The sequence below is a fragment of the Phocoena phocoena genome, chromosome 9 (assembly GCF_963924675.1).
Source record: "Phocoena phocoena chromosome 9, mPhoPho1.1, whole genome shotgun sequence".
NCBI classification, from domain to species: domain Eukaryota; kingdom Metazoa; phylum Chordata; class Mammalia; order Artiodactyla; family Phocoenidae; genus Phocoena; species Phocoena phocoena.
This window is the reverse complement of record NC_089227.1, coordinates 9,010,581-9,036,423: the sequence shown is the minus strand read 5'-3', so window position 1 is coordinate 9,036,423 and position 25,843 is coordinate 9,010,581. Positions and strand designations below refer to the sequence as shown.

General features: G+C 54.4%; 1 protein-coding gene across 1 annotated transcript; it reads left to right on the top strand.

Annotated features, from left to right (window-relative positions):
* The first annotated feature begins 4,594 nt into the window (after positions 1-4,594).
* On the top strand, positions 4,595-21,671 carry RAMP3 (receptor activity modifying protein 3). Its single transcript, XM_065884222.1, has 3 exons — positions 4,595-4,686; positions 17,390-17,522; positions 21,407-21,671. The coding sequence occupies exons 1-3, from the start codon at positions 4,620-4,622 to the stop codon at positions 21,660-21,662; spliced, it is 456 nt and encodes a 151-aa protein (XP_065740294.1). The 5' UTR covers positions 4,595-4,619; the 3' UTR covers positions 21,663-21,671.
* Positions 21,672-25,843: the final 4,172 nt, after the last annotated feature.

Sequence of the window (25,843 nt, the reverse complement as noted above, 5' to 3'; positions counted from 1 at the left end):
TCCGCCGGCCTGTCCAGCCAAGTCTCCCACCGTCTGGGTTTTGAGGGGAGTCTCCCAGAAGGAGCCTCGGCTCCTCTCATGCTGGCTCCTGGGCGAGATGCGTGGAGCCGATACGCCCCGTGTTTCTCTGATCCCATTTGCTCACAAACCCTCCACTTAGAGAAGAAGCTCCTTTACTGTCGAGAGAATTTGCTCCTAAAGCCATTACAAGAAAAATTATTGAATAAATATCATGAGAATACTGTGTCAGTCAGGGCTGGATCAGGATAGAGAAGCCACACAGTAATTGGCATGGGAGAGTTTGATATAGAGGACTGTGAACGGAGACTGGGTGGCCTACGAAGGAACGCAGGATCGCAGCTGTAGGGATGCCTGGTCAGCAGACCCCGGCGGCGGGGGGCCGCACCCTCAGGAGGAGTGAGTCAGAGGCCAGGCGCTGCCTGGGCGCATCATACGTGGGCGTGGGAACCGAGCGTCCCCGTGTCACACGTGAGAAGACGCAGGTGCAGGAGCGGCTGCTTCCTCTCTGGGGTCTCAGACCCTGGGGCCCGGCAGTACAGACGGGGAGCAGCCCCTGTGGGATCCAGCAGTGAGCCCTGTCCTCTCCCCTAGGGGCAGGGGTTCTCCCCACCCCATGACCAGCTCGTCTGAGCTGGTCTCTGGGTGGCACTGGCTGCCAGGCCGCTCGCAGGGGAATAAGACCACTTGCGCTCACCCTTCAGGGCTCAGCCTACTCCACGGGGCCTGAGCCTACCGTGAGCCGCAGGGGAGGGCCTTGTGCTCGTCCAGTGCCTGTGTTTCCCAGAGGACCTGGCATGGGTCCCTGGACCCCGCAGGGGCCCCTCCTCAATCAACACACTGCTCTTTTCCCATCTGGTGGCCCGTGGCCAGGCAGGGGTGAGGAGAGGACCCTCGGGGAGCTGCCTGCAGGCCTGCTGGAGAAGGTGGGGTCTGCTGGCCTTGCCTTCCCAATGCAGACGCCACCTGCTCAGAGAGGCTGTGCCGCAAGGGGGAGCCAGACGAGGCCGACAGGCATGATGGCTACTCTGGGCCTGCCATGGCCATCTGGGTCCTCCCCATCTCCACCTCCATCTCCACTGTACCGTCTCCACCCGCACCATTTCCATCTCTACCTCTACCACCGTCTGCACCATCTCCAGCTCTGCCATCTCCATCGCCACCATGTCCATCGCCATCTCCACCATGTCCACCTCCACCATCCTCACCTCCAGCACCTCCACCTCCACCATCTCCACCTCCATCCCCCAGTGCCTATGAATCTCAGCACAGAGAAGCCTCTTTGACCTCAATCCTCACCTCTGACCTGAGAATGAGGCAGGGCAGTTATCCCCTTCAGCTTCAGACGGAAAACTCGAAGCTCCCTGAGGGTTTTCGAGCTTGGGGCGGGTTCCTATATAAGCTGATTGGACCTGTTCTCAAGGGTGTGTGAGCTGAACCGAGGGCAGCTGGGGCTTCAGGGGAACAGGAGGAGGGCTGGCTGGGAGACCCTCAGGTGGGTTTCTGGATCCATCCATGTGGGGAGGAGATGGTTCTAGCCTGTGAGCTCAGGAAATCCCCTGGGCCTGGCCTGTTCTCTCTGCCCTGAGGCCCGAAGGCTGCAGCTGGCCTCCCAAACGTCATCAGCTTGGCCCAGAGGAGCTGGCTGTTTTGTGAGTAGGGGCTTCCATCCCTGGAGGGATCCAGACTACAGCCTGTCCCCCTCTTAAGGGCAGATTGCTTGTGGATCAAACAGCAACATCCTAGGGCAGCACCCACTGTCATGAGCACTGACCCTAACCCACCTGTCCAGGGTGTCCCCTTACCCAGCCTCCACCGTCCCACCTTCCCCTCTCAAGCTCATCCTTCCACAGGGAGAGCCCCTCCTGTCTTCCTGGGAACATCACACCCTCACACCCCTGCACCCAGACCTAGTGGCGTATACAGCAAATACGTGTCCTTCCTCACCATCCTGGGGGAGGCTGGCCCCGACTCAGCCAGGACCTCAGTGCAGCTGGAGGAATGTCGAGGTGACCTCTAACCCCAGGGCCACCCACGTGGCTTCTCCTTGTCCGTGAAAAAGCAGCTCTGCACAGCAACAAGCCAGAGCTGCCCATCTCTTAAGTTCTGGCCCTGGAGTTCCCAGAACGTCCCTTCTTCTGTGATCCACACACCATAGCAACCACTAATGCCAGCCTGGATCTGGTGGGGGGAGGGGCAGCCAAGAGTCTCTGATGACCTTTGAAGCGTCTCTGATGACCTTTGAAGCGTCTCTGATGACCTCTCTGGAGAGAAGAGGAGCAGCCGGCTCTCAGCAGGGGAGACAGCTCTGCACAGGGGGGTCCAGTGTGCCCAGCAGGTGCCAGGACAGGATGAATGTGGGAGCAGCAGCGTGGGGTCCCAGCATGATGGCCCCTCTGGGACTCTCCTAACCCCCTTCTCACTACCTGCCTGAAACCACCTGCGCCAGCAGACCATGTGCCCTGTGTGGGCCACGGCACTGTGCACGGGGAACGGAAGCCAAGGCCCTGCCTCTCAGGCACTCCCTCTAATGGGGATGCGTGGGCAGCCTGTAGGCCTCGGGAGTTTGCCCTGGGGCACGGAGGAGCTCCATGGAAGTGGGGTGCAGGAACCCGAGTCTACGGGATGGGGGAGGGGAGGGCATCGCAGACAGGGGAGCAGCTTCATCCAGCGCCCTGCATCCCAGGGTGCTCGTTCCCTAGTACCGGTCGGTGTGGAGCCACAGCCCCAGGCTGGGGCAGGCTCCAGGGTGCTGTCTGATCTGCCCCCTGCATCTGGCCCATCTCCCCCATTCCAGCCTGCTAGCTGTGTATGATCGCCTGCGAGGTCTGGCCTAGCCTCTCTCATGGAGTGGTGCAGGCCTCTGTGAGTCTGTGGCCTCCTGGGACACTGGTGGACACCTGGGCCGTGCTCTTGACTTGTCTCCGTTGGTGCAGGGCATCTGAGATAGGGCAGCTGGCAGGAAACACTGGCTGAGACTTCAGCCCCCGCTGAACGCGTGGAAGGCCTGGGTCACAGGTGCTGAGTCGCCCCTGCATCTGTGCTTGCCACCACCTAGGGCAGAGGCAGGCAGGACGGCTGGTCAATTTTAACTAGCTTGAATTCTCCCTTGAAATAATTCTGTTTGTAATCAGAAAAAGCACAGAAAGCTTCAATCCCTTATTAAGTGGACTTCCTCATGCAAGAAAGGTCAGTTCAGCTCTTGCAAGGTAGTTGTTTTGCGATGCCTGTACTAGAATCCCTCTACCCAACCCTCCCTCGCAGGACCTGGACTTCAGGGTGGGGGTATTACCCATCTTCCACCACTCAGAGAGGCGGAGCCCTTGTCCAGGTGGGGAGCCCACTTGCTCCATCCCTCTGACTTGGGAAGGGCCCAGGCTGAGAGCAACCAGTCCCTGAGGGGACCCCCATCTTCCTGACCCGGCTTCTTGAGCCCTCAGACCAGCACGTGCTGGGGGGGGGTGTGTGGACTGGGGGCACCGTAGGGCAGAGGGGTCCCCATCAGTGACAATGTGACCAGCTGTCCATGGGGCCAGAGTCTATGCCAGGGGCTGAGAATGACAGAGGTGACCAAGCCAGGTGAAGTGATCCATGGTTGGAGAATCCCGGGTCCCTCCCTCCCTCCCCTCGGAGCCCATGACACTCCTCTAGGTCAGGTCCTTAGGGGTACCCAGTCACTCTCCTGGCCCTCGTCTTGTCCCCTGAGGCCTCCAGAGGGCACAGGGCAGGACCAGGGCCTGAGGACGCGGTTCTAGCCGTGGGCAGTGGGGTGTGTGCGGGAGTGCAGCCGGGTGCACGCGTGTATGGCCCCACCCGCTCTAGTCCAGAGGGGTGCAAAGGCTCCTGGCACAGGCGAGGCCCCAGGAAAGTATCCTGGGGGCCTGAGGCCAGTAAGAGTTCGGGGATCATTTGCGCTCCACCCTGAGGGCTCCTCTCCGCACCCTCACACAGAGATATCCCCACTCTCAGCCAGCTCTCTCCCCAGGGGCGCTGCCCTGCCCGGTCTATCATGGCACAGAGACGCAGAGCAGTCCTTCTCCGGACACCATGCCCAGCTCTTCTTCGGGCTGGGGTGGGGGTGGGTGCATCCGCAGGATCCTGCCCGCTCCTTGGCAGGCTGCTCTCACCTGCCCCTCATCTTGCCCCGCAGCCCAGCCGGGCGCGGAGCCTTCCAGGCTCTCACTTGCGGTGGGCCGCGCCCCCAGGGCTGCAGGAAGGGGGCTTGCGCTGGGGAGGGGATCCGTCCTGGGGGAAGGACCGTCCAGTGAGGGAAGACATATTTTGGGCTATAGGGCGCGTCCTTAGGGTACTCGTCCTAGGGATGGGAGCGTCCTGGGGGAGGAAGCGTCCTGAGGGGGAGCACGTCCTGGGGGAGCACGACCTGAGGGAGGGCACCTGGGTGGGAGGGAGGCGCATCCTAAGGGGCGCAGAGCACATCCTGGGGGAAGGCACCTCCTGGGGGCGGGCTTTTTGCGGCCCCATCCCCGCCTGGGCTCCGCCCCCGGGCGCCCCTAGCGCCCCCAGCCGGGACTCAGCTGTACCGCGCGCCGCAGCTGGATTGTGCGCCACACAGCTGGACCGCGCGCCACAGCTGGTCAGTCATGGAGACAAGAGCGCGGCGGCGCCCGCACCTTTTCCCGCTACTGCTGCTGCTGCTGCTGCTCTGCGGTAAGGGGACGCTCGGTCCGGCACCGGGGGCCCAACCGCCCCTGGGGCTGTGGGATCCGCGCGGCCTTTGCCTTCCTGCAGCCGCACCTGGCTGCACCTCCTCCCCTGCACCGACCTGGGCGAGTCTGGCGCGCCCCGCTCCGGAGGGGCGAGGGGTGACCGGGTGCGGTCCCCAGGCTCTCTCCAAGCCGATGGCGACGGACCGGACTAGGAAGGAAGGTGCAGGGTCTCCTGCGGGCTCTGCATCGCCAGCCGCAGACTCGGCCTGGGCCTGCCCCTCCCAGCTGCGATGTCCCCAGCCTCGCTGCCCTGGAGCTGGGGACGCCATGCCAGCGCGACACCCCGAGCGAGCAGCGGCGGCGAGCATGTCCGTCTCCCTCCTTCCTGTGAGATAGTGCGCTCCTCGTCCCGGGGCTCCTGCGTTCACACCAGGCGCAGGGGTGTGGATGAGAGGAATCCAGAACTGGGAGTGCTAGATCTTCCCTGCTGTGCCTGTCCTTCCGAGGACAATGTTTCAGTGTGAGTGTGTGTGCGTGTGTCTGGAGAGACTGGCTGGAGGGGGCAGGGGGCGGCTTTCCGAGGCTTCCCCTCTCAGATCCCTTCTCCAGCAAGAAAACACAACTCCTGGGAGAACACATTGCTCACAGATTGGGAATGGATTGAATGAAAAGGTTGTTTTGAAAAATCGTTCTAAAGAAATCATCCAAGAACAAGTAATAGGGTATGCGTGTTTGGGGAGGGCTTCGGTGGGAGAGACTTGCTGAGACTGGGAGTTGCAGAGCAGGGTCTGAGCCTGGCCAGCTCTGGGAGGAGGGAGCCCTGGCCTGGGGTTCAAGGGTCTCAGGCCCTGTCCGTGGGGGCCACTGTCCCCTGGGTCCTTTGGGATACTCCCTTGCTCTTACTGGTCTTAGTCTCCCTTGCTGTAAGATGCAAAATTGGGCTTATTTGAAATATCATTGTCTGCTTTTTTTTTTTTTTGCGGTACGCGGGCCTCTCACTGTTGTGGTCTCTCCCGTTGCGGAGCACAGGCTCCGGACGCGCAGGCTCAGCGGCCACGGCTCACGGGCACAGCCGCTCCGCGGCATGTGGGATCTTCCCGGACCGGGGCACGAACCCGTGTCCCCTGCATTGGCAGGCGGACTCTCAACCACTGCGCCACCAGGGAAGCCCCATTGTCAGCTTTGATGACGTGAAATTTGGAAAAGGCTGCATAGGCCCATCGGCATCTTGAACTCTAGGTTACCCTTCCACTGGAGATGCCTAGGGTGGAGAAAATGTGACTTCATTTCATATTCTGGGGTTAGAGCCCTAGGGTTAGCTAGGTTTTGTGTTGAAGGAAAGGGTGATTGGTGGCTTCCAGAAATCAGGAGTGCACTGATGTGGCTTTTCAGCAACCTTCAAATACAAAGCTCTTGGATGGAGATTTTGGTCCTTGTAATGGAAGAGGAATCTTTTGCTTCACTATGAGGGAAGCTGAGGTTCTCCTCACCCACCTGTAGCATGGAGTTGAGAAGGCCCAAAGGCAGACCCTGTGCAGAAATCTTCTGTGTTAATAATCTTGGGCTCACGTTGGCACAGTTCTAGAGGCCACCTTGTCTTGTCTTGTTGGTCCCAGTGTCCCCCTCCCATGGAGCCTGGGCTCAGGCTCCCCAGCCAGGGGTGGGGACCAGGCCAGCCTCTCAGCAGACACAGCCCGGCGCTGGTCTGGTCAGAGTGAGGGCCTCAGGAACTGGCTCCTGTCTGCGTCAGGGAGATGCAGGGAGAGGCAAACCTGCTCTTGGTCATGTGCTGCTTTGTCATAGGTGGGATGGAGACCATATCAGCCCTGGAGGCTGCTGCATCTTGAAGGAGGGTTTCAGGGCTGCTGGCTATCTATGCTCTGGATCCTGACACCCTGCTGTCCCTGCGCGGCCTCTGAGCTGTGCCACGTGGGGGGCCTGGCTTCCCAGGGCGCAGGGCCACAGGGGGGGCCGGTTCCTCTTGACCATAGGGGCCCATCAGGGGCTCTGAAGGGCCCATCAGGGAAGGTGCTTCTTTGAAAATTACAAACCCTAATTCAGAAGCAGTTGTTGCTGTGCAGGGCCCTGGGGTAGTGAGGTCAAGCAGAAGTCCACTCAGCTGGGCCTCTGCCTCTGTGTCTGTTCCCACCCGGAGCCAAAACTGACCTCAGCTTGGGCTGCTCACTGCTCAGAAGTCCATGTTCGAGAGACAGGAGTTGGTGGGGGGAAAGAGATGCTTTATTCAGGAATCCAGGAACCTGGGAAGATGGCAGACTAGCATCCCCCAAACCAGCTCCACGTTGCCAATCAGAGGGCAGGAGCTTTTAAAGGAAAGCTTCCAGGATGTGCAGGAGACTGCGTGCAGAACAGATGGATCCGCTTGTGTCATGGCGACAGTCTGATCATCACGCAGGTAGCTTTTCCCCTCTGGTGGCGGTTTTTATCAAGTATGTACAAAACAACGCAGGAGTATGCATCAGACACTGTTATCTGTCTTCTTCAGGGAGGGAATAAAGATTCTGTGACTGCTCTATGGCTGATTTGCTCTTTAACTTGTTACCATTCTCTAGGCCTAACTGCTATACTTGTCACTACATGTCTACATCCTTTCAATCATTAATTCTTGAGCCAGGCTTTTGTGACTCAGGGGAGGCCCCTAGGAGACTAAAGCTTTTTGCTACAAACAAGAAACAGGGGACCCAGAAGGGCTTCTGTACCTGAGAGGGTCCTGCAGAGTCCTGCTTGGTTTCAGTTCCCCCTTTTCTTTGATATTTTCCAATCCTGAGGAGGAAGAGGTGCAGAATATGAAAGGGAAGAAAGTTTTGGATAGAAAGGTTGATCATAAACTTAGCAGAGGAACTTGGTTTTGGTTCCGTTTTTGTTTTAACTTTGCCCAAATCTTTGAGGGAATGGGGTGATGATCACTCTGGTTACTTCCTGGTGAAATGAGGCCTAGTCCTGCCTCAGTTTGGGGAATTGGACACAGAGTTGGAAATAGTCCCTATTTCCAAGCTTAGCATCAATATTTTGTATTATGAAAACATTACTTCCCTCTTTGATCGCTTTGTCACAGCACCTAGACAAACATTTGAAAATTAGTAGATATATTACAATGAGGATAATAATCAAAATGCATGTTTGTACTATTCTCCAAATGTATTTTTTCCCTTAATGGTTAAAGCAGACATACAATGTATGTTTTTTTTTTTTTTTTTTTTTAAATTTTTTTTTTTTTTTTTTCTTTGCTGTACGCGGGCCTCCCACCGCCGCGGCCTCTCCCATTGCAAAGCACAGGCTCCGGACGCGCAGGCCCAGCGGCCATGGCTCACGGGCCCAGCCGCTCCGCGGCACATGGGATCCTCCCGGACCGGGGCTCGAACCCGCGTCCCCTGCATCGGCAGGCAGACTCTCAACCACTGCGCCACCAGGGAAGCCCCCAATGTATGTTTAATAGACCACAAAAAGGCTGTTTTAAATTAGCATAAAATTTGAGTTAAATCATGTAAACCAGAAAGACTTCCCTATACCTCAATAGGTGAAAATTTCTTCTGTCATTTCCCCCTTTTGATTGCAAATCTTTCAGTAGAAAGCACTGATGATCAAAGTATCTGTCCCTTGATTGTGTTTGCTGCCTGCCCTGGGTCTATCATGTCCCTTGGTGCTACTGCTACTTTTTGTTTATATGTTTGCCTAGTTATCCATGTTGGGGGAAAACTAATCAGACATAACAAACAGCTACAAAGGTATGTTGACAGGGAAACATTTTATAGGTTATACATCTTATCAATTATATCAAATTGTCAAACAAACATTGCACGTGCTCCAAGCAGTAGACTTAAAGCAAGCAGTGATACATGTCACGAGTAGTTATACTCTGTGACAACTTTATTAGAGAAATTTTTTCATATAATGTTTCCCATGTAGTTTAATAGACCAAATAATCTTAATTAGTTTAATATGTCTTTCTGAGATGGCTCAGGGGCCCTTTGGGAAACTCAAAGTTAGCTAGAGAAAGAAACTTACAGTCTGTTATCAAAGCCTCTCAATATTCCAGGAAAACTTTGTTCTCTTCACAGAGAGAGAAAAACAAACTCTAGTCCTGTATTACTTTGCTTTTATTTATTTATTTATTTATTTATTTATTTATTCATTTATTTATTTTTGGCTGTGTTGGGTCTTCGTTTCTGTGCGAGGGAGGGCTTTCTCTAGTTGTGGCAAGCGGGGGCCACTCTTCATCGCGGTGCGCGGGCCTCTCACTGTCGCGGCCTCTCTTGCTGCGGAGCACAGGCTCCAGACGCGCAGGCCTCTCACTGTCGCGGCCTCTCTTGCTGCGGAGCACAGGCTCCAGACGCGCAGAGCTCAGTATTTGTAGCTCACGGGCCCAGCTGCTCCGTGGCACGTGGGATCTTCCCAGACCAGGGCTTGAACCCGTGTCCCCTGCATTGGCAGGCAGACTCTCAACCACTGCGCCACCAGGGAAGCCCTACTTTGCTTTTAAATTCAATCTAATCTCAATCAATCCTGACCATGCACAAAACTCTTTTCTTAAGGTTCCTTTTCCATAAACCTTCTACAACTTTCTGTATCTATATAAGTTTGTCCCTTATTTTTTCCCATCTAGAAACAATGAGCTCTAGGACAAAATTATTTTCCCTTTTTCTTTAACAAAAATATCTCCATCCTTCTCTTGCTGACAACATATTTTCTTCACATTCTGAAATGATTTCCTTATTATTTTTAATAGTTTAATCGCATATTTATTAGAATTTTTAACCCTTAAAAACCTTAATCGCCAGCAAAACCCAAAAGCCAACTAACTGAACTCTTTGTTATACCAACGTTTTCTGATTGGCAAACTTATAAACATGTTCCCTAACCTCTAAAAACATATTTAAAAAAAAATACATTTTTATAGCATAATTTCTCTCTTTAAAGTGGTTCAAGATGTGTGTCTAATAAACCCAAACATCTTTAGTTTTTTTTTTTCTCTCGTAAGACAAAAGAAGATAGACTTGTCTAGCAATCAATGTTCCAGTACTTTATCTTAAAAATGACCTAGACCTTCAAGAAATGTTTATCATTTAACTTAATTCAGAAAAGCTTGAAAGTTTCAAGTTACTAAGAATCTGGAAAGACTAAAACATAATTACTTCTAAAGAGTTCACCTAAAAGCTTCTATACCACTTATCTCTATTTTTTTTTACTTATGACAGTATCATCATACAAAATTAGTTTTCTTGTTGACAAGTTTTTCAGTAGATATAATATGAATTTACTGACTTTCAGTAAACCTAGGTACAAAAAAATTATCATACTTAACGTTGATGACTCTAAAGACATGTCTGTATTAACTATACTTAAACTAACTTTAATGCTGGATATTAATTTAATACTGAATATTCCCCAGATCACATGAACCTGAAATTCATTTTGGTTAGTTTTTTGTTGTATTTAGAAATGTTTGATTTGTAAGCACTTACTTTTCTTTAAGCCAATTAAGTAACGCTCATTTACAAATTAGTTTTGGTGATACTATCCAAAGATAAAGACATATAATTATAATGTATACATAGACATACATATATCCAGATAGGCAGAGATCTCATAGCTTCATTAAATTAAATTATATATATATTTATTTATTTATGGTTGCGTTGGGTCTTTGTTGCTGTGTGCGGGCTTCCCTAGTTGCGGCGAGTGGGGGCTATTCTTCATTGTGGTGCGTGGGCTTCTCATTGCGGTGGCTTCTCTTGTTGTGGAGCACGGGCTCTAGGTGTGTGGGCTTCAGTAGTTGTGGCAGGTGGGCTCAGTAGTTGTGGCGCACAGGCTTATTTGCTCCGTGGCATCTGGGATCTTCCTGGACCAGGGATGGAACCCGTGTCCCCTGAATTGGCAGGCAGATTCTTAACCACTGCACCACTGGGAAGTCCCATACCTTCATTTTAAAACTTATTCATGAATCAGGTATTTATTTCAATACAAAACTTATTAGTTTATAAATCTTATCCCATTTTTCCTCTCTATTGTGAAATAGCTCTAATGCATAATAGTAGCGTAGTTTAGGGACCCATTAAAGGGCAAATTTTTCCCCCTGAATCTAGGGAGTATCATGGCCAGGTTGTATTACAAAGGATAATCATCTGTTTACATTTCATCGCTTTGCAACTGGAAGTGGTCCACTTCTGCAGGATGCACCCTGAGGTGTTGCATTCAGAAAACAGATTTTGTTTCCCATAGAAGTCACACTTATGCCCAAGACAACTGCAAAGATACACACAAAGAACAAAATTCAACTCTTGTAGCACAAGAACAGAAGGGTGAAGTCCAACAATTCCCTCGACTTACCCAAATGAGGTTCCCTCTTTTTAACAACAAACAACACACAAATGGAAAGATATGGAATCAGGACATTGTGTGTCATGGCAATTCACCTGGCCAGTGTAAAACCAAAAATAATAGTTGGACTAAGTTAAATTTACTTACTTGAGTTTAAAAAGCCTCTCCCCCCATCCTTTTTCACTTTTGGTTGAAGTTCTACTAATTAACCCAAGGCCTAGTGCTCGGTTTCATGCCTAGCCCTTGACCAGCCCCTTGGGTCTGGGTGTGAATTCTGGGGGCCTACATTTGCAGCAGCTTAACCCCAAGATTATGAGACACTTACTTACTGGCCCTTAGCTTCAGTTTCCCCCACTCTAGTGTGGATGCAGGAATAGCAACCTATAAAGGGCTGTTGTGATTGCCATTTGGATTCAATGAGTTCAGTCCCCATAACGATGTGCGGGGACCAAGAGTGTGGAATGAAAGGGTTGTGTATATGGGAAGCTCCCATCAGCGCCTGGCACACATTCTGTGGGCACTTGAGTTTGCTAGCAGCTGTGGCTACCAGCGGCTCACAGCACCCCCAGACAGAGTGCCCATGCCAGTGTGTATGTGTATGAACATGTCACTGTCACTGTTTTTGTCACTGGTGGGAGTAATGTTGTCCTGCTGTTGAGCCACCTCCTGTCACATTGGATTCTGTGGACTCAAGCGAGCCCAGAGGCAGTGGCGGGATATCAAGTACCCCAGTGATGCAGTGATTGCAAGGAGGTGGTTAGCCAAAAGGTGTTTGAAGGTCCTCTGATGTCCCTATTCATTGTATAGGTACAGAAACTGAGGTCCAGGGTGGGGAGGGAACTCCTTAGACTGCAGGGACTGGGGGCAGAACCTTTCAGAAACCACACCCTCCCACAGCCCTAGTGACCATGGCCCATCGCTGCAGAGCCTGCCGAGTCTGCTTGATGCTGATTTGCACAAGAGGAGAACGAGAGCTCCTGTATTTCATTTCCAAGTGACTGGCCATAAAAGGCCTTTCTCTTGGAAATGCATCTGTTTGGCTGTTTATCATCTCCCAGAGTCTGGAAGTCCCCTAGACAAAAGGAACACAGTGCATTTTCTTTGTTTCCCTGATGGAACCAACTGAAACGGTTTTCTATTTCAACTTAATTCCCGAGACCTTTACTAATGCAGCTGGTAGCTTGAGTGGGTGGCAGCAACACGCTTTCTTGGTGTTGTCAGGAATCTGCATGTTTACCTCACTGTTATAACACAGGGCAGGTTGTTGGGTTTGGCTGGGAGCCCCTGAAGCCTGTGCATCAGAAATGGTGCCATGGGCTTCCCTGGTGGCACAGTGGTTGAGAATCTGCCTGCTAATGCAGCAGACACGGGTTCGAGCCCTGGTCTGGGAGCATCCCACACGCCACGGAGCAACTAGGCCCGTGAGCCACAACTACTGAGCCTGCGCGTCTGGAGCGTGTGCTCCGCAACAAGAGAGGCCACGATAGTGAGAGGCCCGCGCACCGCGATGAGGAGTGGCCCCCGCTTGCCACAACTAGGGAAAGCCCTCGCACAGAAACGAAGACCCAACACAGCAAAAATAAAATTAAAAAAAAAAAAAAAAGAAATGGTGCCGTAATTACCAGTCTCCCCACCCCCTCACGGAGGGCACCTGTGGTTGATCAGACAGGTGTCCCATGGGGCCTGCCCTGTGCATCCTCACAGCATCCCCCGCCTGCCCCCATGGGTGGGAGAAGTTATCCCAGGAAACCTGCCTCAGGATGTCACGTGGTCTGTGATGACACATTCTCAACCTGCCCTGGCCAGGCCCCTGTGGTGCTGGGTATGTGGAGATTCTGGGTTCATGGAGATTCTGTCCATGAGGAAGCAGGAAGGAAGAGGAGGAAGGGGCTCCAGTGGTGGGGAGAAGTGGGAGGGGAGGAGGAGAAGGCCCTGGGCTGGGTCTCAGTGATCCGACAGGTGGCCGTTGGGTCAGGCTGAGGATGTCTAGGTGTTCCAGGTCCAGTGGACCAGGTCCAAGGGGTCCAAGAGGTCCAGGGGGTCCAGGTATTCAAGGTCCAGGGGACATCTAGGAGGTCCAGGGTCCAGGTATTCAAGGCCCAAGGGGTCTAGGGGGTCCAGGTCCAGAGGATTAAAGTCCAGGTCGTCCAGGTCCATGGATCCAGGTTCAGTTGGGTCTAGATGGTGGTCCAGGTGGTCTAGACGGGCCAGGTCCAGTTGGGCCGTGGCTGGGAGGAGTGGCAGCAGCCAGCAGGGGCGAACAGTGTGAGACTTGCCGGACCCGTGCCCATGCGGGAGGAAGGTGGAGCCCAGGACAGCCGTGAAGGTTACTGAGAGGATACTGTCAGGGGATGACAAGACCAGGCCCAGGAATGGGTACAAGGGCTGGATGTAGAGAACATCAGGTGGACTTTCAGAGCCTGTGGTGGGGAGCCTGTCAGTGAGCTGCGGGGAAAAGATGCCTTTGGAACAGGGCAGCCAGTGGGAGAAAGGAGCATAGGCTGCCTTCTCATCATCTGCCTCCACCTCAGCCTGAGAGCCTGCGTTCCCTAAAGTCACTAACTGCGGGCCTGCACGGCCCTGGACCCAGGGCTGCACCTGGGTTTGGCCCCCTACCGTGTTACTTAGCAGGTCGATGACTTTCCCCGGTCACAGTGGGACTGTCTTGTCGGGCTGTTCAGGGCTTGGTGAGCTGGACCACACTTAGGACAGGGCACTCAGTGGACATTGGTCAGTACTGAAGTGGAGGGAAGCTGGGCAAGGAGGTGTCACGGCAGGTGTCACGGCTCCATTTCCAGATAGGGAAACCGAGCCTCAGAGAGGAGAGTGAGTGTGTCTGGGCTGGGGAGCAGAGCCACGGGGCTGTCTGACTCCCCTCTGACTCTTGGTTTCAGCGCTCCCATTTTCTGTCTCTCACTCTGCAGAGTGTGGGCCTGGGTCTCGCATCACCCACCTGGAGCTTGTCAGAGATTAGCATCTTGGTGCCCCAGGCCTGCGGGGTTAGAATCTTCATTGCACAAGATCTCCACGTGCCTGTGTGCACGTAACTGTGAGCAAGCATTGCTCTTCCCACTTGTCAGCTCTGACAGCACACTGGAATCATGTGGGCGTAGGGGCAGTTTAACAAACACCGATTCTTGGTCCGTGTCTCAGGGCCTGGGCTGTGGCCTGGGTGAGTCTGGTGTGTGGCCAAGTCAGACACCTCACGTGGTCACCCTGAGAGACTCAGTCTCTTAAATGATATTATATCGATTCACGTATAGCACAAGAACCTTCCATTTTTGCCCTTTATATTATCACTGTCATACATTTTATTTAAACTTAAGTTGTAAATCCACAATACATTATTTATTTATTTATTTATTTATAAAATAAATTTATTTATTTATTTTTTGCTGCTTTGGGTCTTCGTTGCTGCATGCGGCCTTTCTCTAGTTGCAGCAAGCGGGGGCTTCTCTTCATTGCGGTGCGCGGGCTTCTCATTGCGGTGGCTTCTCTTGTTGTGGAGCACGGGCTCTAGGTGCGTGGGCTTCAGCAGTTGTGGTTCACGGGCTTAGTTGCTCCGCGGTATGTGGGATCTTCCCGGACCAGGGATTGAACCCGTGTCCCCTGCACTGGCAGGTGGATTCTCAACCACTGCGCCACCAGGGAAGTCCCCACAGTACGTTATTGTTTTTGTTTTCACAGTCAGTTATCTTTTAAAAGATTTAAATATTGAGAAACAAACTTTATTTATTACTCCTAGAGTTACAATTTCTGGTGCTCTTCATTCCTTTGTGAAGATCAATATTTACTTCTGATATTATTTTCCTTCTCCCTAAAGGAAATTCTTAAATATTAATTGAAGTTTGAGTGTGCTTGTAATACCTTCTTTCAACTTTTGAATGTTGAAAAAACTTTTATTTTTTAAAAAAGCTTTTTTGAGATATAACTCACATACCACACATTCACCCATTTAAAGTGTATAGTTCAATGTTTTTTAGTATATTTACAGAGTTTTGCAACTATCACCACCATCCAGTTGAGAACATTTCATCACTCCTAAATAAATTCCATGCCCACTAGCAGTGATGACCCATTCCACCAACCCCTTCGGCCTTAAGTGATCTAATCTGCACTCTGCCTCTATAGATTTGGCTATTCTGCAGACTTCATTAAAATGGAATCATACAATATGTGGTATTTTGTGACCGGCATTTTTCACTTAACATAATGTTTTCAAGGTTTATCCAGGTTGTAGCACGTGTCAGTACTTCATTCTTTTATGGAAAGAAATTACACTACTACCTCTAGTAGTGTGATTGTGGGGTCATATAGTCATTGTATTTTTAACATTTTGAGAAACTGCCAGGAAACTAGTTTTCAATGTGGCTGCATCATTTTACGTTTCTACCAGCAGCATATGAGGGTTCAAATTTCTCCACATCTTCACCAACATTTGTTAGATCTTTTTTTTTTCTCCCCTCCCCTCCCCCCACCTCTGTTAGATCTTTTTGATAATAGCTATCTTGGGGGGTGTGAAGTGATATCTGATTACGGTTTTGACTTGCATTTCCCTGATGGCTAATGATGTTCATTATCTTCTCATGTGCTTATTGGTCATTTGTGTATATTTTTGGGGAAATGTTTATTCAGATCCTTTGCCTATTTTTAAATGGGTCATTGCTCTCTTTTTATAGAGTCATAAGGGTTCTTTATCTATTCTAGATACAAGCCCCTTATCAGAAATACGATTTTCATGCATTTTCTTTCATTCGGTGGGTTGTCTTTTACTCTCTTGATGGTGTCTTTTGAAGCACAAAAGTTAAAAAATTTGATACAGTTCACTTTCTGTCTTTTTCTTTTGTTGTTTGTGCTTTTGGTGTCATATTTAAGAAGACTTTGTCTTATACAAGGACACAAAGACTTTCTCCTTTTATCCTAAGAATTTTTATAGTTTAGCTCTTACATTTAGCTCTCTTACATGTTTTGAGTTAATTTTTGTGTAAATTGTGAGGAAAGGGTCTAATTTTATTCTCTTGCATGTGTATATACAGTAGTTCCAGCACCATTTGTTGAAAAGACTATTCTTTCCCTGGTGAATTGTCTTGGTACATTTATAGAAAATAATTTTATTCTAAAATGAAGGTTGATTCTTGCACTCTCAGTTTTATTCCATGGATCTATATGTCTACCCTCATGCCAGTACCACACTGTCTACATTATTGTAAGGTTATTGTAAGTTGTCAAGTTGTGAGTCCCACATAGGCACACATACACCAGATATACACAGTAGGGCAGCGTGCACATAGACACACACATGTACAAACACACATACCAGACAGACATACGTATACACACAACACACACACACACACATCAGGACACACACGGCAGGGCAGTACACATATATACATACACACATACATACGTCAGGATACACATGGCAGGGCAGATATACCCACACACACACCACACACAGATGTGAACACAACACACACACACTAAGACACACATGGCAGGGCAGCATACACAAATACACACACACACACATAGATGCACACACATACATATATCAATATAACATATGTACTCCAGGACATGCACAGCAGGGCTTTCTCTTGATTATATGATGGGAGCCAAAGCTGGGTGTCACGAGAGGGAAGATTACGAGGGGGGGAACTGACCCCTGGAAATCGGATGCCTGGAGAGGGTGGGGGGATGGGTCCTGAGGGTCAGACAGGCGGGTGTTCCCCGTGGGAGGAGAGTGTTCTCTGGGGGTGGAGGGCACAGGAAGTGTTGGGGGCAGAGTTCAGGAAGAGTGATGAGAAATCCTGGGGCGGGGGTCCTGCTAGACCCCAAGAGTGTTCAAAGGCCTGGCCGCTGTTGCTGGACCCTGCAGCCCTCAGCCCCTGGCCTCCTGGAGTTCAAGGGGGTGGCTTTGACAGGGTGGGCAGTCCTTACTGTCAAGGGGCCTCTGTCGCTGCCCAGAGGCCTGGGACTGTCATCAGACTCACAGAACCCTTCCTGGGACATGCTGCGGGTGCCCTCACCCTCGAGGTGCAGTGGTCGCCCCTGCTCCCTGCCCCCACCCGGCCCGGACTCCGTCAGCCCTCAGCCTCTCCACTCCCGGGACCCCTGTCCCTCTGCATGCTGTCCTCTTACCTGCTTCTTCCCATGCCGCCCTGGGAGGCCACGGGCCCTCTGGGTCCTGTCTCCTGGATGCCTCCAAGTGGGTCACTCTTTCTGCACTGGCTTCAACCTCCCCAGGTCACATGGAGGTCAAGGTGAAGGAGGAAGACCCCAGCTGGCCTTGAGGGTCATCAGCAGGAGCCCTTCAAGGCTCATGCCAGCAGTTCCAGAAGTGCTCATGGCTGTCTCCTCTCTAGGGGAGTGTCCCCCAGTGGGCGGCTGCAATGAGAAGCGCATGCTGGCCATGCTGCCCCACTGCGGCCAGACCTTTGCTGAAAGGATGAAGAAGGTGGAGGTCTGGAAGTGGTGCAACTTGTCGGAGTTCATCGTGTGAGTGTCCCTGCTCAGGCGCTGGGCCTGCCCTCGCCCTGCCCTCGCCCTGCCCTCGCCCTGCCCGTGCCCTGCCCGTGGCTGGACTGCCCTCTGCCCACAGCCTGTCTGTACCCTGCTGACCGTGTACCCGTGGCCCGCCCTTGCCCTGCCCACGTCCTGCCCTCGGCGTCTGTGCCCCGCATGCTCCGAGGTCCACTCCAAGCCTCACAGCCCTCCGCTCCCCGCACGGACCACCCTGGCAGTTCCAAACTGGACACTCCAGGCTGTGTGTCGCCCATTCCTCTGAGCGAGGTCATGTCTCTGGGAAACCCTGACACCCACTGTCCTTCCTGAATTGGGTTAGTGCCCTGCCCTGGCGTGCCTGCCTCTCTTCACGGTCCATGCTGGGTGGAAATTGTCATTTTGGGTTTTCTTCACAGCACCGGCCAGGGCTGGGTTTGTAGTCAGGACCAGTGGACCCCAGAGAAACTGAACCCCACTGGTTTCTACCTGGTGCGGCAGGAGCAGTGCCTCACCACAGAGAGCCCCACGTTCTAGAAGCTCCCGAGGTTTTTGATCTCCTCTGGTCACACCTAGCATCAAGCGTCAAGGTGGCCCTTTCATCTCCTCAGAAATCAGCTACGGGCTGTGCCCGCCCTCCTCCACTTCCCACTTCACCATCTCAACCTGGTGCGCTGCTGGCGGCCGCTGCAGACCCACACTGTCCTGTGAGCCGTGCTTGCCTGGAGACCCCATCCTCCCTGGGAGCCCCGGATATGCTCAGTTGCATCAGCCCTTTCCCCTCCAATACCCCAGCCCCTGTGCTCTCTGCCCCCAGTGGCTGTTCTAGGGGCTTCCATGCCCAACTCCCCAGGGGACAGTGGCAGGCCCCTCGCAGACATAGTTGTTCGCTGAACCAAGTGGTATGAAATTTCTGTGTCTGCTGGGAAAGGGGGCTGGGGGCTCGGGAAGGGGCTTGGCCAGGCTTCTTCTTGTCCTCTGAGCCTGGCCTGGACGCCAAGCCTGGAGTGGACACACAGGGGTCAGGGGTAAGGGAGGATGAGGTGGGCGCTTCCCATCCTGTGCCTTTGTCACCTGCTAAAGCCTCAGCGAGGAGATCAGACATCCAGCCCTGGGGCCTGAGGACAGCAGAGGGGGCAGCCAGGAGGGGGGTCTGGGAGTTGGAGAGAGAGGGGCCGACTTCCACCTGAGTAGGGAAATTTGCCTGGCGGGAGAGGGAGTCTGATGGGGGCGGTTTGCCTCGCTCCCGGCCTCTGCATCCCCCTTTCCCATCTGGCCTATGGCTGCGTCTTCTCTTGCTCTGGAAGCCAGACTGAAGGGAGGACATGGGGAGGCCCTGGGTGACCAGGGGACGCTTGGGAAGCAGAGACCCTGTTGTGACCCTGGTCCTGTGATGTCACACAAACAGCAGCTTCCTTGTGAAGGACACCCTGATTTCACCTCCAGCCTGAACTTGGGCTGGCGAGTTAACAGGGCTTGAGAGCAGTGTGTGCAAATGTGTGCGTCCCTGCCTTCTGCCTCCCCAGCCCAGGGAAGGGCGGGATGCTGGGATGTGGGAGTTGGCCTCTACAACTCTTGCCATGTGCCTGAGTGCCTGACCTTCTGTGTCTTTTATCCTGAAAGCGTTTGCTATTAAAATTCGGAGCCACTTCCCAGCGTTCTTGGGAAGCACCAGGTGTGGGCATTCTGTGCCTGGCCCCGTAGGTCAATCCACGGAGATAGGTGTTGTGCTCAGCTCTGCCCCATTCCTGGCCTTTGGGGCTCACCCCGAGACCTCACCGAGCACCTACTATGTGCCAGGCACTTGCCAGGAGTGTATTCACTTCACCTCATTTGGTCCTTTCAGTCACCTTATCGGATAAGAATTATGAACCCCATTTACAGGCGGGGAAACTGAGGCTTATGGAGGCTAAGTAATGTGGGCAAAGTCAGGAAGATGGTCAGTGGCCTAGCTGGGATTGAAGGACATTGATTCTTCATCCTGACCCCTAAGCTGCTGTCCTGTGCTGTTTTCTGTGCATGGGGGTCACTTGGGCCACACACCACTCCCCAGCCCCTGCAGGCTTGCTGTCCACCGTGGGGCTTCCCCAAGTTCCATCTGCTTCGTTTCAGCCCTACTGAGCCCTGGGGTGGGTCGGGGTTTGGCAGGGTGTCCGGTTAGAGGCTCTGTCTGGGGTGGCAGACCCCCTCCGGTGCGTCTTGGGGAGTGATGGGTTTGCCTGAGGACCTGCCTGGTGAGGTGTCCCAGAGCCTGAGCATGTCCCAGGGGCCACATCACGGCTCTGCACACAGATTCCAGGCCGTACCCTTTGCTTCCCGCTCTCTTTTGCCTCGTGGGGCTCTCCCTTGTCTGCGTTAGCTGAGGGGTGCAGGGCAGACGTGCGCCTGACCAGCAACCCAAGCGTCTGGACTGGGAAACTGCCCGGGGCTGCCAGGAGGAGTGGGCACTACAAAGGCCTGGTTGAGTGATTAGCCGCCCCGTTTCCCACCGCCTTTCCAGGCAGAGACGAGGTTCTGTACAGGAAGCTCCTTGCAGGAAGCAGTTCCTTCCTGTTGCTCAGGCCAGGCCACTCGCCCTGGGTCCGCACCGGAGGGAGGAGGGGGACCACAGGGCCTGGTGCCTGTGGGGATCTGGGGCAGGAGCCTCTCCCGCTCCCATACCTGTCCTGCATGCAGCACTCTGCCAGCTGCAAGAGAGTGTGGGCAGTGGTGGAGCTGGTGCACCTTGGCACGTGTCTGACCAGCCCTCTCACCAGAGCACCTTGGATAATGGCTGCCAGCCTAGGCCACCACCCCTAGGGGCCGCTAATCCCAGGCCAGCTGGCCGTGGGGCTGAACTCTGGGTCCTGGTAGCTGTAGCCCTTGGTTGGCTTCAAGGACCGTCCAGAGCCAGCCCGCTGGATGGACGTGGCTCCTCATGGGTGGTTTGCTGAGTGCATTTTCTGGTTGACTGACACAGACAGGAAGACCCTGGGGCGGGGGGAATCCCACATGTCCTGTCAGATGGGGGCTGCGGGAGGTGACTTCTGAGAGGAAGACAGGCCGGGGCTGGGCTCACAGGTGGGACACGCCCCCCCCCCCCCAACCAGGTAAATGAGGGCAGGTTGACTTGACTGGGAGGCCGCTGGCCCTCGGCCTGCCTCAGAGAGACCTCCTCCCCGGGGGGCCCATAGGGTGGCCTTAGGTGACAAGGGCCTTGCAGGTCCAAGTGGCTGTGACTCCACACATCCCTTGGTCTTGGAAAAAGAAGCCAGGCCCAGAGTACCCCCTGGGAAGACCTGAGAAGTGCTGGCCCAGACCTTGGGCGTTGGGACTTCACATCCTCATAGGAAGCAGATGACGGATGTGGATGACCAAGATGAGGCAGGGATGACGTAGGAGATGCAGGACGGGCATGAGGTGTATTTTGGGGAGCTCATGGCCTCAGAGTTTCCATGCTGGGCTCTGCTGCCTCTGTTTTAAGATGGGAGGGCCAGGAGTTGGGCTCGATGACATCAGGCTCTGTGCAGAGGTCATTGTCTGCTGGGGTGGGCACGAGGGGAATCGAGTTTGTGACGCGGCAGCCTGCGACGGGGAGTAGAACATGGCTGTGCACTTTGGGGAGGGGGCTCAGGGGCAGATGAAAGCGGGGCTGAGGCCTAGAGGTGGGAAGCAGGGCATGGGGTCGCCATGCCAGAGAACCTCTGGGCAAGGACCCCAGGGAGATGGACCCTGCTGGCCCAGCAGGCCCAGTAGGGCTCATAGCAAGAGGCCTTCCCCTGTGGCCTGGGGCCATGATGAGAGCAGGCAGCCAGACAGGACTGCCCCCCACTTTCCCGGCGGTCAGGGCCAGAGTGAGGAGGGGCAGAGGAGCCAGGCGGTCAAGCCCTCTGCCTTCGCAGGTACTACGAGAGCTTCACCAACTGCACCGAGGTGGAGACCAACGTGGTGGGCTGCTACTGGCCCAACCCCCTGGCGGAGAGCTTCATCGCTGGGGTCCACAGGCGGTTCTTCCAGAACTGCTCCGTGGACAGGCAACACTGGCAGGACCCCCCAGACGAAATTCTCATCCCGCTCATCGCAGTGCCCATCCTGCTGACCATCGCCATGACCGGCGTGGTGGTGTGGCGCAGCAAACGCACCGACCAGGTGGTGTGAGGGCCCGGTGAGTCCGAGGGGACCCGCCTGAAGAAGCGGAAGAAAGTGGAGAGCCGGTGGACACTCTTCGGCTGCCCCCCACCCTGCCTGGGCGGCCTTTGGGCTGGTGAAAGAAAACGTGCCGCGGCTGGAGCCTGCGTGCTGGGCACAAGTCACCGCGGCTTCGCCGCGCTGTCCCAGGCTGGGCTGGGGCCTCGGGGTTCCTAGCACTGAGTCCCGTGGGGCCCCATCTACAGCCCCGGCCAGACCCCGCCTCCCAACTGACTCTACCCCTGGCCCCAGCCCAGCCCTGACTCCACCCCTTGGCTCTGACTCCACCTCTGGCCCTGACCCCACCTCCAGCCCTGGCCCCACGCCCAGTCCTGACCCCACCCCCGGTCCTGGCCCCACCTCCCACTCTGACTCCACCCCCAGCCCTGGCCCCACCCCGGCACCACCCTGGAAAGGTGTGCCTATTCCCACCTCGCTGGGGGTTGGGGGAAGAGAGATTGGGAGGGGATATTGTAGGTCCTCGCTTCGCAGGCTTTGAGTCCTCTTGGTAGGGAGCCCACCTAAAGATCTGGAAGACTGAGGGTTGGGTTGGGGGTTCCGAGGAGCCACAGCACAGCCTGAGACCTGCTTTCTGGGGCCACCACCAGGGGCTGGAACTGGGTGGGCCTCCTTCCTAACGGCCCCCCGCTGTGAGCACGGTCTCGGGGTGGGGTCCCCTGCACTCTCGTTCTGGCTGAGCTCTGTCTGCCATGTCTGTGCTTTCTCTGAGTAAAGAGTCATGCTACTTCTGGGGTTTCCAGTTTTATTTCAGGGAATTCACAGAGACCCCACCTGGCCTCTTAGAACGGGCAAGTCCCCCATGCCCATTTTACAGATGGGGAGTGCCTGAGGCTCCAGAATGTCAGAGCTCAGAGTGGCAAAGAGAGCTTCATACCAGGGGAATGTGGGCAGGCAGGAGGGATCTACCCATCCAGCTTGAAGAGGTTTTGTGCTTCCCACTGGCACCCTGCGCTTTGAGGATGGAGGGGAGACTATCCTTCCAGCATTTCAAGGTCGCCTAGGGCTTGCCAAGACCCCCGCCTGGTCCTGGGGACCTGGGAGCAGCTGGTGGGGGCACTCTGTCCGCAGACCTCTCGCTGGGCCTTGTCCATGTTCCAGTTCTGGGGCCGAGGCTTTTGGATGTGGGCTGTTGGCTTCAGCATGGTCTTGCTGGGGACAAGAGGTGGGCCATGGCTATGAGTGGACGTGGAGAGAACCTGGCAGGGCAGTCCCTGTGTCCTTCAGAGGCCCCGCCCCCTTCCTGCCCAGAGATCTGCTGGTCCCCTGAGCCTGCTGGTCCCCTCCAGGTGCCCAGAGGTGCGGGTAGGGGCACAGTGTAGGGACAGAATCTGAAACGCCTGGCACTTCTGCTTCGTGAGGCAGCTTCGGCCGAGGACCAGAAGTCTGTGATCTGAACGTGAATGCACGCTGACTCCAGCGCATTTCCCGCTACCTGAGCCTCCGCTGGTCATCTTCGCTGGACGTCTGCCAGATGACGTGGCCTCTGGCGGCCGGGGTGTGGGGTCAGAGTGCTCGCGGGTCTCAGACCATCTCAAACCTTTAAAATGTTGGCCCTCTTCTCAGATGATGTCCTGGGGGGCGTGGCAGCCTTGGTGGGTGTGCGGCCCAGCCCCTGGCTTGCCCTGGTCACTCCCTGTTTGAGGGCCTCTGGAGCACATGCTGTGTGTGCCTTCCCCTCCCCAAGAGTCCTCACTTCCTGGCTCCCATAAGAAGCTGGGCCCCCACCAAGAGGCTACTCCTGTGTGCACATGGCCGTCAAGGGGCCCTTCTTGGCTGTGGACCCCACGCTTACCAACAGTGGTGACCCTTGCAATCCTGGGCCAGGCACCGGGCCACCCGACCACCCCCCTTAGCTCTACAGTGCACTTTCTTCACTATGCTAACTTTAGAGACCTCCTGGCCCCACTGAGACCTCCGACCCCCAGGCCAGCTCCGTCCAGCTCTGGCTCTCTGCCCTCCCCCCGCCCAGCCTGAATCCTGGTCAGTGGACTATTGGTCATGCCTTTGCGTGCTCTGTCAGCCCCTTGGCCCTCTCGTCTTTCACTGTGCTCATTGGCAAAACCAGGGCACGGCTAACCCAGTTCTTTGCCTCCTTGAACCTGCAGCGGGGCTGCTGAATGTGTCGGGTGAAGAACGCACAGGGATGCTGTGTCAGCACCTACTGCTGGGTAACAAATATCACAGACTTCAAGGCTGGAAGTAGTCCAGCTCTGCAGCCTGGAGTTGGGGTCCAGGTTTGCTGGTTCTCAGTGCAGGGTCTCTCCAGACTGGAGCCAAGATGTCATCCGGAGCTCGGGGTTCTCGCCCAGGCTCACGGGGTGTGGCAAAGGCCCGTTGAAGGGCTAAGGGCCCCATTTCCTGTGGCTGTCGGTGGGGCTGCTCTTAGCTGCTAGAGGCCCTGCATATGTTCCTGGCTACACGGCCCCCTCCATCTTCAAAGCCAGCAAAGGAGACTGTACATCATGTTGACCCCTCTGACCTCTAGACTTGGATTTATCGGGGGGAGTCATATGATCGGTAAGCCCGCCAGGATAATCTCCCTATCTGAGAGCCAGTAAAGTTGAGACCTTAATCACATCTGAGAAATCCTGTTGCCCTGGTTAGAGTTTGATTGAATAATCGGAGAGGGTGTGTGTCCACCAGGGTGGGGACCCCAGGACATTTGGGACCCCCACCCCGACCCCAGCCCCAGTTCTGCCCTTCCCTCTGCCTGGGTTTTCCCGGACGTCTCACACCTCCTCCTCTTCGTCTCACTCCTTTATTTTGTCGCTGAGTCTCACAATGGCAGAGGGCTGGTTCCCTCCATCTGGCACACTAAGTGTCACCCCTGTGCCCTGCTTTGTATCAATTGAAGGCGGGTGGGGAAGAGGATCCAGCAAAGGACGTGGGCTGTGAGTGACGGAGGGTGCAGGGAGCAAGGTGTCTCTAGGTCCGGTCCGGCAGTCTGATGTCCTTTGTGCACTTATTTCTAGAAACATTTATTAGCGTGGGAGTCCCTGGGCACCATTTCTGGCCGAGGTGAGGTTGGGACTCTGACTGAGACAAATGCTCCCTGTGCTGTGTGTGTTTGGAGAGTCTGGAGTTCCCTGCACTGAGGTCCTGAGGGCTGGGGGCCGTGGAGCTGCCGCACTGCTGTGGACAGGACTGGGGGGTAGGAGCCCAGGTGCCGGTCCCCACTCACCTCATCAGGAAGGGAGATAAACCTGCATTCAACATTCACCCTGTTCAGGAACTTAGGATCCAGGAATAAGAGGAATGTCTACTCAAGTTTCATATTTGAATCTTTCCTCACATTTTCACCTATTCATGAGTTCTTTTCTAGGATCTGGAGGGTCCTGGGTGCCAGGCCCACACAGGGAACGTGTGTGTGTATGCATGTGTGTATATGTGTGTGCATTTGTGTCCCTCTTCCCCCAGCTCCCAGACAAGGGGATGCCATGTCTCTCCACTTTCTAGACAAGGAATCTTGATACGGTATTTCCCTGGGAGGGGCAGGATTTCTCATCCCCTCCACCCCAACCTCCACGTTACAGAGACTAAATTTTAGTCATGAACAGCTGAGATGTCAGGGCTCCCTGCACCTGGCCAGACCTCACTGTTATTTGCTGGGGGGCTCTACCCCAGGCATGGCATGCTGAGAATACTGGGGCCCCATCAGTGTCTCTTCAGCTTGCCTCTAAAGTGGAGGTTCCCCCCAGGAGAGGCAGCCTGAGAAGACCAGAAGCTGCCGTCCCCACCCAACACCCTGTTCATAAAGTGGGGGTGTCATGCCACAACCCCAGCTCTGGACGGTGGGTCTGAGATCTTCCCTAGGGGAGAGGAAGCCGTAAGGATAGGCAGCTCTGAAGCTCTCTCCATGACAACTGACTTTATTTAGAATAGAGCGTAGGGAAGTCCAAGCCTAAGGGAGCTCTCAAGAACTGTGGGCATTTTGGTGGTGAGTAGTGGGAAGCGGCTGGCAGCTCCACCGTGGAGGTGAGAATGAAAGGAGGCTGGCAGCTCCATAAGAGCACAAGTTAAGCCACAGGCAGCTGGATTTTACCACCAGAGAGAAGTGGGGACAGAGACTAATGCAAAGAGCTCCAGTAGGGTCAGAGCAAACCTCATAGCCTGGCCTTAAAACCACCCCA

What these genes read in the sequence shown, in the direction of transcription:
- RAMP3 (XM_065884222.1), top strand. Translation starts at nt 4,620, where the DNA reads ATGGAGACAAGAGCGCGGCGGCGCCCGCACCTTTTCCCGCTACTGCTG. An exon ending in GCTGCTGCTGCTGCTCTGCG is followed by an intron (nt 4,687 to 17,389) that starts GTAAGGGGACGC and finishes TCTCCTCTCTAG; the next exon opens with GGGAGTGTCCCCCAGTGGGC. An exon ending in AACTTGTCGGAGTTCATCGT is followed by an intron (nt 17,523 to 21,406) that starts GTGAGTGTCCCT and finishes CTGCCTTCGCAG; the next exon opens with GTACTACGAGAGCTTCACCA.